Raw genomic sequence first — 12,254 nt, 5'->3', positions numbered from 1 at the left:
CTCGTTATATTGCCTCTCTAGTTGTGAGGGCCTCTCTTTATCAGCAGAAGACTAGTTGATGGGGTCAGACAGGTTTGCATGTGTATGAAATTGTACCCAAGCCAACTCCATTAGCTTGATGATGTCATGAAAAATCCAGGTGAAGTTATAAACTTAAAACAGCACTTGGGAAGAAAACAGCAGAAACAGCAGGTTGGCAGATGTCTTCCTAGTGAGACCTTCTTGCAAAAAGAGTGCTGCAGCCTTGCTGGCTGGATGCAGTGAGCCTAGAGCAAAGGGACATCTTGTGCTGCTGACCTGATTTCCTTTTTGAGAAAGGGAAAGACATAAAGAAATAAGGTAGATGTTCAAGGCACTCTTTGCACCTCTGACTGTCAGTCGAGTTCTTGATTGTGGGCTGTTTCAGCTGAAGAAAACATTTTCTGAAGTGGGAAAAATAAGATTATGAAAGACCTCAGACTGTATATTACTCAAATAGTGTGCTTTTTAAGTAGTGAGGGCAGTAGAAAGGATTAATGACTTGCAAAACTTCATTTAAATCACTGCTGCTAAGCTTTTCAGTTTTTAGCATGAAGAGAGCTGTAGAAGAGCCTTTAGAAAGATCCCCCGGTCTCCTTTCCAATTTTTTTTTTTCTATTACTTCACTAGTTCTCCTTTAGCTTCCATGAATTTGAATTATAAGATTTCAGGAAGGGAACATAACTGTCAGAAGTGACAGACGGTTCAGTGAGGATGGAGTATTGGGTTCTGAGAATTGATTAAGGAAAGAAGCTGTTAGAGGCTTCTGTTTAAAAAAAAAAAAAAAAAAAAAAAAAGGGGGGGGGAGCAATTTAAGTGGAGTGCAGAGTGGTGAAGGTGGACTGGGAAGGACCTGCTGTGGAATTGGCAGAGATCTCTTCTGGCCTTGGACCGAAAGCAGTACATTCAGTCAGTATGCTCTCTTCTCTTCTACCCTTTTCTTTTAAAAGTAGACAAAAGCTGTGGGAAGCTCAATGGCTTAATTTGGAGAAGTGGTGGGGATTTGGGATGCAGAACCTTGCATTAACCTCCTCCTTCCTGAGGACGTCATGCAGTGTGCACTTACTGCTTTTATCCAAGTTTTTGCTCTAGCTTGTGAAGCATAGCTAAGCTTAGGGATTGCCCCCCCGCCCCCCCAATGGCAGATGTCACATCACTGCTAGAAAAGCATAAGGCAGTTTTAACTGAATTCAAACTTTTAAGAGGAGCCCCTGCTGTGCATTGGGTCCTTAAAGCACTTCTGAAAGGGCATTCATCCAGCAGCCTGTAATAATTTTGCTGTTACCTTTGCTTCCTGTCCTGAAGCAGGATGTAAAGAAAGTTGCAGAAGTTACATCTGACTAGCAAAGCAGGCATGACAGGACTGCACAAAGTGATTTTGAGATCAGGGTATTAAAAACTATATGTTTCTGCCCTGCAGCTGTGGTATGAGAGCTTCTCAAGGTTGGGGAGAGGAATAGGGTTTATGGGATGCAGTTTGTTTCAGAGAAGTGGATTTTCTGAACATATCTTGCTATCTCCTTTCTTGGTTTTCCCTACTCCGTTTGTAAAATCCTGTGTGATGTGACTGTCTGGAAGGTTTTCTTTTATGTGGCCTATATGCATGAATATTCAATTACTAAACATGAACAGCATGCTTCTGCCCTGCCCTTCAGCCTCACCGCCCCGCTCTCTAGACACTGGGTCCAAAGACAAACTGTTTTCATCCCTTGAGAGCTCTTTGGTACATGTGAAACTTCTTAAATTGGGATAAAATAATTACTTCTTGTGTTTGTTTCTTGTGATGAATGAACTGATCTTCAAAGACTGAGGTTAAGCTACTGTTTTCCTTATGGAAGGCACGGTGGATCATCTGTCTGAAGAAGATAGTGCTTGAACTTAATACATCATTTTGTGTTGTGAGGGATATTTTGCTGAAACATGAGCTGTCATATCTGATCCTTTCTTTTGAAGGGTTACTCCACCTCCAAAGCTGCTTCTGCAAATTCTTGTCAGTCTCTTACTTAAATAAAATTAGTTAAGTGTCAAGCATGTTAATGAATGAAGCCATCACCAGGTACAGGCACTTCATAGTAAACCTTCTTGCTGAGATAATGTGCTCTATAAGCCACATAAGGGCGAGGTTTTGGTGCTGTTAATCAGGCTGAGCAATGTCTTTGTGAGCACTTCCATCAAATAAAGTGAGACTGATCATAGGGTAGGTGCAGTTCAGCATGGACAAGTGTTTCTGCAGCTGGCAGTTCTTGCTGAGTGTTTCTGCCTGGTATTAACAGCTATAGATGCTGTAGGTGCTGACACATATATCAGAGAAACAGCATGTTCCTGTCTCAGTGATGTTTGTGGTATGGTTTGGTATCCTTCAAACCTGTCATCAGGGAGGCATTCTGTATGATGACCTCCAGGAAATTTCCTCATGCTGTACACTAGTAAGAACTGGGAGAAATTCTGGTGCCAAGTTTTATATTCATACAAGCTGTAAATGTTTCATTAACATTTAAGCTAGACTACAGTTTTTAGATATAGCTTAGAAATACTGTGTTTCTTATGGGGAATCCTCTTTCTGAGCCACAGCGTGTATCACCTTTCCTACAGAAAAGGAGCAGAATATCTGCCAAAGACCATGCTCCAAGAGTGGAGAATTTTATCTGTCATGGATTTCTTTAGTCCAATATAGCAGGGTAGTGCACTCTGCAAGACTAGCCAGTGCTAGACTGGTCATTAGCAGCTGCTGGAATGCATTAAGCAGAATTGAAACAGTGGCCTTACAGTCACTTTAAAGTGGTGTAAATGTTAACTCCTGCAGAAGGTGGTCATTCACCTGCCCACTGGTCATCCAGCGGCACATTCTGCCACCTCCCCTGTGCTGTCCCACTGCGAACTGTGTCAGGAACTTGACTTAGGCTGGAAACCAGCCTCTTCCACAATCCCAAAGTGTGTTTTGGTGTGGTGGTGGTGGGGATGTCTCTGACCCTGCCCAGTGCTTAGGGACACAGATGCTGGAGTCAGCACAAAGCAAGCAGGAACGCAAGGCCACACAGCACGCAGATGTGGGACTGCCTCATGCAGCAGTAGAGCTTACAATGATTATGCAGCCACAGCTGGAAGAACTTTGCATCATATCAGTGTTATCTAAGCTTTGCTTTAAATGAGGATTATATCTGATGGGAAAAAGAAATTAATTGAGCAGCAAAGTGAGGCATTAGAAAGCTCTTGTGAAACAGTGTTTTCTGTCCCAACAGAAGTAATTATTGTGCATTAGACAATAATGGCTCAAGTGTTCAGCAATGACATTGCTCATCCGAGTAATAGCTCATTACCCTTCTGAGGATGGTGTGTGTCTTGTGATCTACAAATAGCTCAGCCCTTGCTCCACAGATTGAAAATATGGTACTTTTCAAAACAGTTTGGCACTTTGGCATATCAAATCATTTTTGTGTAGCAAATCATTGGTGTTTCTCTTTGGCACTCAACTGTATTAAAATTGATGGACATTTTGTTTTTAATAAAGCCAAATAAAGCAATATATGTTTTGCTATTCATTTTTATTCAGTTGACTAGAGACTGACAAGAGCTATGCAGCATTTAGACTACTAAAATGCAGGAGTCTTATCTCTGTTTTCATTGTGGACAATCAAATTGAATTGATTGTGCTTGAGAGGGTAGAGCTTCCCACCCCCCAGCAGTTTATAGATGTGCAGACATGTTTTATATTGGGGTTGTTTTCTCCTTTTTCATCCGCTTTAGGGCATTGATGTAACCTTGCTCTATTGTAAAGGAACTGAAAAGATCACTAACAACAAACAGACTTTACCTTAGATTAAAAAACAGAGGTTGAATTGGAGAGGTGTGAAGCTCCAGTAGAAGGAAAAAGGTGTGCCATCATTGTGCATCATGTCTGTCTGGAATTTCAGCAGTTAAACTCTTTTTAATTAAATGGCATGAAAACAGACAGCACTTTTACTTTATTCATTGCTCAGACTCACGGTGAATGGCTGATGAGGGCGCGTACCATTGAATAACTTACCAGAGGGTGCTTTAATTTGATTGTCCTTTTTAGGCAGGCTTTTGGTGGTGGGTTTGGTGAATAATGGCTGATCTTTATTTTTCCTTTGTTTCAAGCATGCTAACGGTGCACTCCACTAACTTACCAGTGTTTTTATTTCACTGTAAGCTTGCAAAGTTGACCTTGCATTCTGCATAGCCAAACGCAGCAGTGTACCAATATTGTATTTTTGGCAACGTTCCTCAGTATAACTCTTTGTTCTCTTTTTCTGAAGGGTTAGCAAGCAGAGGTGCTTCTCCAGGGAGAGGGACTCATGGAAGGGGAACTTTTCCCTTTGCAAAGGTTGTCTTTAGTGTCGACTACTAAATTTAACAAGCTAACCTACCTTGGTGGGTTAAATGTAGCATTTTTTTCCTGGAAGAAGCAATAATTGCATATAAGCAGAGCTGCTTTCCCAGTTCTTCTGATTTTCCTACTGACTGCCTTGAATTTCCTACTGTTTCATTAATTTCTCTTAGTTTTAAAAACTAATACTTTTAACAGCCCTCCTGACCCCTCAGCCCTCTAAAACACAGATTAAGGATGCTGAGAAGAGATGGTATTATGGTGAAAAGGCACAAATATTTCCAGGCAGGAGCCCTTTTCCATAAGTGAATGTTTTTTTTCCAACATCTAAATGTTCATTGTGGCAGCAGCAAAGAATCTGAAAATTTTCTTGATTTAAAATAAATTCTTAATCTCCTGCTTATTAAGAATGACTAAAGAGAAATAAATTCTTCTGATAGGAAGTGGGAAAGGAGAGCGTGGAGGTGATCACTGGAATTCCTCAGTGTGTATTGAGAGAACCACAGGTTTTCTAACCAGCTACAGGTGAAGACCTATCTGTAGTAGAAATAGCCTCTTCTTGTAGCTTTCTGAGGTCTAAATGGGCTTCGCTGCCCCAGCAAGGCAGCGTTAGAGAGCTGTGCCCTTAACTACTCTTGTTTCTTAGCCTTTGAAGATGCTGACAGTGCTGTGGATGATCGAGACAGTGACTATCGCAGTGAGACGAGTAACAGCGTTCCTCCTCCGTACCACACGACTGCACAGCCCAATGCCTCTGTGCACCAGTTCACCATACCATCGCGCCTGCAGCAGCAAGGGGTCTTGCGGGAATCCTGTGCTGACTCGCTACAAAACTATGATCTGGATTATCGGGAACACGTGGCCATCAGGTGGGTGCTGTCTTCTGGGTAACTCTTCTTTTCCTATTTATCTTCCATGGTGCAGAACCTGAAGTTTCTGTGCTAGCAGAGGAGGACAGATCAAGGGCTTTGAAAGGCTTGAAATGAGAAGGTACAATATATCTGCTCACACTGGGACTCAGCTGTGAAACAAGATGAACGTATAGGGCTATGTGTTACACCAGATCCTGCAGTTTAGTAAATAACCTTTTAAATATGTGCTCAAATATGAGGTCATTTATTCTTGATTGTGCTTTTTCTTTCCCTTTTGAAGGCCGGAACACTTAGTAATGGGTTGTTCTGGTACCAGTGTATGAGTGTGCCTCCGAAGCCAGTGAAACATAGTCTGACAGAGTTATCCTATTATGAGTTTCCTCTTGCTGGGGGCAGATGTATTTTCTTTTTTGGATTAGCTTTTGTTCTTCTGTTAGCTCTACCCATGCATCATATTAAAGGAGAAGGTCTTTAACTGCTAATTTTTTTTTTTTTTTTGGTCTGTGTGAAAGATAAAGTTTACAGCTTTAAATTGACTTTCTTCATCTTCTTAAGTAATGTCCTTCACTATGGGGTTGACTTTTGCTCATGACAAACATGTAAGTCTTAGGGCCTTTTAACCATAAATCAGCAGTTTCACAACCGCTTTTGCCTGACCCAAGTATTAAGCTTTAGACCATTAACTTACAAGGATCAAATGGTTGTGAACTAGAGCTGGTTGTGCTGGGAGTAGTACAAATGTAACAAGAATGCTGTTCAAAGTAAAAGATGAGTAAATGTTAAGGGAAAGCAGAAAGAAGAACTTGGACAATAGTAGTCAGCTTGATAGGAGTGGATCTGTAGACCAGGACATGCTGCTGCTTCTGCCTCTAGCATGGGAAGGAAGAGGTAGTTGCTTAAACACTGTCAGAGTTGGAGGTGCAGAGTTTTACACGTTTTAATTGATTCGTTCTACCTCATCCTTCTTGGTAAGAATGTTCTTGTTTCGTGAAGCCTGAGCCTGGATTCTGTTGTTCTCCTCGGTGAATGGCTGAGGCTAAACTTTGACTTTTTTATGGTTAATCGAAATTCTTTGGTGAAAGCTGAAGCTGACTTAATAGTAGCATTTAATGTTGTCGCTGGTATTAGGATTTCATATAGCAGAGGCAAATGTACCACCAAAAATGCATATACTGTAATGTGATATGTCATTTTTACTGTTTTTTCCTAGTCTGTTAAATGCCTAATGCAAGGAATAGTCTCATGTAAGCTATTCTGTGCTACTGGTTTGCAGTGGTAATGAACTGAAACATTTTCTTTATAGATGGGCCAAGCTGAATAGCAGGTATTGGGGCCCCAGACTGAGGAAGTCAGTGGTGGCTGGATATTTTTGCAGCCATGCGACTTTTTCGGCTGGTGTAGACAATAGAAAGGGACTTGGGTAGCCCACCTTGCTTGGGGTGGACTGTGAACTTTTAGCCCTATCTGATAGATAAATGTGGTGGTTGTAACATGTCCTTCTAAAGAATCACTTCCGTTTTGAATTGTTAAGGAATAACAAAATGAAATATTGTGCTTTTTTATTTGTTTTGATTTCCTGAATGTATCCATATGAAAGTGTCAGGACTGGTAAACTTTATTTAAAAGCTAAATGCTTTGTCTAAAATTATTTTCACTCCAGGAAAACAAGTCCCAGATAGTGATCAATTCCCTCTCAGCATTGCTGTTCTCCCATGCAATTTCCAGGTGCCCAGCAAAATTTTTTGCTACATATTTAATCTTAATACTTAGGACATGCAACTATGCTTTCCAGAGAAGCTACAGGGGATTTTCTTTCTTACCATGAAGGTATTTCTAACTAGAGACATCTGAAAAGAGGCATTTCAGTAAACATTAACTATTTTCAAAACTCAATTGATTATTTAATATTTTTAAAACTCAGTTGCAGCTGAGTATTGCAAAACCAAAATGTGTTTGACTTTTGCTCCTAGCAGCTGGAAGTGCCGTGGACCAGGCAGCCACTCAATGAAACCGGCATTCCTGGCAGACTCCTGTTCATGGTTGCTGAGGAAATGACTGAATAGCTGTTACAGACTCTTGGGCAGACCCAGAGGAACCAGACAAGGTTCTGCTGGAACCTGTCTTGAATTGGGTGAAAACTGGTCTATGTCAAAATGCTTCAATTGAAACTGGTTCTACTAACACCTGTTTTTGTTTTTTGTTTTTTTTTTTCCTAACAACATTTGGTTTGGTTGGAAAAGTTCTCATTCTCCTGTTCACCTTGAACAGCTGTTCAAGGTGACTGTGTTCCTGTGATAGAAGGACACTTATTTTATTCACCTCTGCACTGAAGATGATAAATACTATTCTTGATCGTCCTTGGAGTATTTTTGCTCCCAATAGCCAGTTCAACTTCAGAATAGCAGACACCTTTCCCACAGATTTCTTTTTTTTAAGCTCTGATTTTTCTTTGCAAGGTTCGTTTTTGGAAGCACTTTGTAACCGTGTGTCCTTCATTTCTCCCTGCTCTTGCTCTATTCTTTTCCAAGGTGCTATGATAGCATAGATTCCACTGTGAGTGGCCAAACTGACCCAGAATCTACATCTGAGTCTAGTCAAATGACAAGCCGCCAGTGCTCGCTCGAGAGCAGGCACTCTCTAGATCTGCCCGATAGGTGGGTTAACCTCTTTGCAGCCTATGTGCTTGTCTCCTTGCTGTTGCTGCTGTGAAGTGGTCTTGTGAGGTATTTCAGCTGATCTTTGCTGTTTGCCTTGGCTGCGTTTCCTATTTGTGGTAGTTTAATGCTGGGCTGATGTCATCACCTTTTTCTCCTCTCTCTCATGTGTTGGACTTCTTGTCATTGCTTTCTTTTTTGTAAAAGAAATGCTTTGTAGAGTAGCAGGGGAAACTCTTATGAGGGGGAGCTCAATTAGAAACAAAAGTAATTTCTTTGATGCCTAAATTAGTCAATTATTGGTTCAGCATTTACAGCTAATGGCTCTTCATGCATTCATGTAGCTCCTTTTGCTTTCAGCTGAGACTTGGAAGGGCTTGATCCAGCAACTGTGGTGGCCCTGGGAGATTTTTCGATTTCATTATCTTTTTAAAGATAAACATTTTCATTACTGGCTTAAAATTGCAAGCAGGAAGGATGTGGCTATTTTCTAAACTGTGTATAACAGGGCTCATTTAAAGTAATGAGTATCTTTCCAATTAGTGTAAGTTAGCTAATACTGACGGAAATGAAACCCTAAACCAGCAGTAGTGAAAAGGCAATGACCCATTTCTCTCTGTGCTAGCCCATCAGCATCCTCTGTCGGGGTGCCTCAGGCAACTCAGGCTCTCAGGATGAAGACTTGCATTAGCAGTATCCATACAGTGCCCATATTCTCTTTCCCATCTCTTGCTCTGTTCTTGCAGTGTCAAGACATGTGTCCTTACGTTCCTTACTTCTTTCCTGCTGCGTATCTTTTAGATAATCATTTTGATTTTTACATCCACTTTCTACCTGGTTGTTCTTTTTTGTGTAGACTGCCAAGAACTCTTTCTGGAAGTTTTAGATCAGGAGGAAGCTTTCTTGCTGCTGTTGTTGGGGGTGGTGGGAAATTTAGGTAATCCATTCTCCCACAGTGGGCAAGTTTGGATTGCTGAGTCTGTTTAGAGGCATCATAAGGGGAACGTATAGACCCTGGAAAGCATCTGAGGCTTTTGATGGGCTAATATCCATCAGTAATGTGTTGTTTTGCCTTATAACATGGTAGTGACCCTGAGGATTTTCCTTTTGCATTGGTAGGGGCCCTCTCAAAGGTAGGGGAAAAAGTCACTCTGTGCACATATGTGGGCAGCAGGCTGGAGGGCAAGTTTCCCCTGGAAGAGAGCAGAAGAGGATCAGGCTGTCCTGTATCTATGCCAGGCTCGGGAGCTCAAATAACCCATTAAATGGTCCAGTCTCACTCTGTGCAGGGTCCTGAGACATGAGCTCAGTTCTACCTAGTTGTGGCCAGGGTGCAGGGTCTGCCTGCCCTGCAGAGCATCTGGAGAGGGGCTGCCCTGGCTGCGGTGAGAGCACTCCCAGCAAAACGAAGTTGCTGCAGTAGCCAGAACTCCTAGTGTTGTCTGTGTGCACAAGTTTGCATGCCGTGTGCTATATGAATACTGCTAAAACAAAGTCTCCCGCCTAGAGTGACTGACATGCAGGCACAGCGTAGTGGAATGGTGTGTGGGGGCACTGTATCTCAAAGTAGTCCTGTTATGGTAATAAGTGACTTTTTTCAGCATGCTGAAAAATGCCAATCAGCAGAGTATTTGAACAGCCAAGGCTATGTCCCTTCAACTGATCACAGAAAGCTGTTCTACCTCAAACAGGCATTTGTTAATTTTTTGCAAATGTAACTGGTGGGATATCATAACCCATGCTGCTTTTTTTGACAGTTTGATTGAAATTTAATGCTGGTAGATTGACAGGTTTTTAGTTTTGTTATCTCTGACTGTTTCTCATTTTAATTTTCCTTTATTTAATGCATGTTTTTCATTACTATCTTTTCCCCATTGAAACTGTCCTTTTAAAGATTTTTTTTTTTTAACTTTTATTTCCCTTTTCTTCTTCTTGCTGCCTCTCTTCCTTTCCCACCCACCCCCTTTATTTCTTGTCTTAGACAAGGATCTCTAGCTAGAAATGAAAGAGTCAGGATCATTCCATTTAATTCTGAAGATGGAGAAGAAGAACAGGAGAGTAACTATGAAGAGCTAGGAAAACTGCTAATAGAGGAATTCATAGAAAGGAGCCATAAAAACAGAAGTTGGCAGGAAACAAAAAAGAGACAAACTCTCTCAAAAAGGGAAAATTTTAATCACTGTGCAAGATCAAGGTACTGCCAGAATGTGTGTGTGGAGTCAGGATCTTTAGATATCCCTAGGTATCCTCAGGAATATGATACAATAGATAGGAGAAGGAAAAAGAAACTGAGATACAATAATTTTGACGAGAGTGAACAAATAAGCTTGCAAAGCAATGGAGGCCTGCAATTTCCTAGGGAGAAAACAGTTTATTTCAATGGTGTGCCAACTACTTCCAAACCTAATGATGTTTTCCCAGTATATGTTAGAACTGGAAAATTTGCCAGAAGCTCTGAAAATAAAGAACAGTTGCCTGCCTATCCCATCTTGCGCCCATACAAAAATGGCCTGATGGTTAAAAGTGGCAAATTGCCCAACAAGCAGGGGGTGAACCCCGAGGGCTCACTTCACCTCAGTAGCAGTGAAGACATGAAACACATGAGGCAGTCGAATGATGCTTTTGTGCCCCTGGATATCCTTGAGGAGTCTGACAGCAGTGCTTCCGACGAGTTGCAGTACTCACCTGTTTCAGACGATGAAATGGAGGAACTGGCTATGCTTTCACAAATGTGGTGCGAGGCTGACATCAGCCCTTTGAGAGACTTCACTGTTAATTGCCCTCCAAATTCTGAGTCCAAGTTAAAGGCTAGCTGTGATAAAAACCATGGGACTAAAGGAAGCAAGCATAATTATCCTATGCAAGACTTGACACTTTCTCCTGTTGAAGAACCCAGCGAGGATTATGTAGACACGATGGATGAACTTCAGTGTTTAGTAGAGACAGTCTCAGAATACTTGGCTGAAAAAGAGGAAGAGATCAACAAATTTGGTACGTTGCCAGAGACCAAAAAAAGTGCTGAGAGCGTGTCACTGAAGCAGGATAACGCTGGTAATTCAGTAGAGGGCAGGCAAATTGAAGAGACCAAACTTCCTGCCACAGAGGAGATTAGCAAGGGCAAATCTGAACCTCTCCCGGACTTGTCAGGTGTGAAGAATACAGTGAATTCCCTGTTCAGCTCTTTCACTGAAAAAGTGGGATCAAGCACAAAGCAGTTCACAGCCTCTGTTGAAAAGCTTATTTCTTCCACTCCGGAGAAAACGGAAAGCAGAAACTCCTCAGAAAGTGGAATCTCAACTGTAGTTCCTGGTAAGCCCAAATGTGAGAGTTCATCTTCTGGAGCGATGGTGGATAGTAAAGCTGACACCAAGTTCTCCATTCACTCTTTGCTACCATCTCAGGTAAGTGGTGATAAAAGAGCCCCAAATGCAAACTCCAGCAAGCCAGAAACCACAGAGATGAACAGTAAGGCTTCCACACCATATCGTCCTCAGCAGTCACAAGAAACTGCCACCAGCAGCCAGCAGAACCAGCATTCGGTTATGAATTCTGTCCTAGTCATGTTTAATCCTTTAAAGATCTTCTCTGAGAAGGAAGTGCCAAAACAAGAAGTCATAAAAGAGGAGCAAGCCAAGGAGGACAGCCATGTGAAAGCTGATGAGGCAAACATAAGTGAGAGACTGTTTGGGCAGCCAGCAGCCAGGACTAACAGTAATGTTCCGGAAATACAGACAAGCAAGACAAGAAGTGAGGGAGAAGTAAACACAAATAGCACTTCTGTGTCTTCAGTCTTTGGCCGGCTTACAAACTCGGTCAGTTCCTTTGGTCTGAAAGCCAATTTTGACGGTCTCTTGTCTCCCAAGCAACAGGATGCGCCACAAACACAGTCAGATTTGCGTCCTGTTACAAATCAGCTGGACACTACTGTCAAAGAGGGTGCACACACCACCAGAGAGCAGCATCCTATGAGTCCCTTAGGGAATTGGCATACTACGGATCATGGACTGGGAAACAAGCAAAGTAGAGGTAATGTGGAAGTTCATTCACAGCCTCCAGATCAGGCTACAGCATCTGATAACTTTTTTGGTCCACTCGAGAAGTCCTTCAGTCAGTTGTTGCTTCCTTCTGCTGAACTAGGGCAAAAAGAAAGTACATCAGGGCTTTTTAAAGGCCACAAGTCTGAAGAGGATATAAGACGAAACAGTTCATCAAATGATGAACATTCATTTCCTTTCCCTGGGAAACTTCCTTTTTTCAGTGGGTTGGATTTTTCAGACAAGCAGGAGAGTACAAAGGAAAAAGGAGGCTTTATTCCTTCTTTGTTTAAATTTTCTTCTGCGGAAAGTCTAGCAGCTTCAAAGG

The 12,254-nt window shown here is 41.9% G+C and overlaps 1 protein-coding gene across 1 annotated transcript in view; it reads left to right on the top strand.

Moving 5' to 3' along the window:
- The window catches only part of UNC13B (unc-13 homolog B), a 189,036-nt gene that overhangs the window by 31,345 nt on the left and 145,437 nt on the right, over positions 1-12,254 (top strand). The window contains 1 exon segment of the mRNA XM_026069194.1: positions 5,013-5,235. Within this exon segment, the coding sequence (XP_025924979.1) occupies positions 5,013-5,235 (223 nt within the window).

This window comes from Apteryx rowi, unplaced genomic scaffold (genome assembly GCF_003343035.1).
Source record: "Apteryx rowi isolate R43461 unplaced genomic scaffold, aptRow1 scaffold_289, whole genome shotgun sequence".
Classification (NCBI taxonomy): domain Eukaryota; kingdom Metazoa; phylum Chordata; class Aves; order Apterygiformes; family Apterygidae; genus Apteryx; species Apteryx rowi.
The sequence above is the reverse complement of the archived record's forward strand: the minus strand, read 5'-3'. Positions and strand labels throughout refer to the sequence as shown.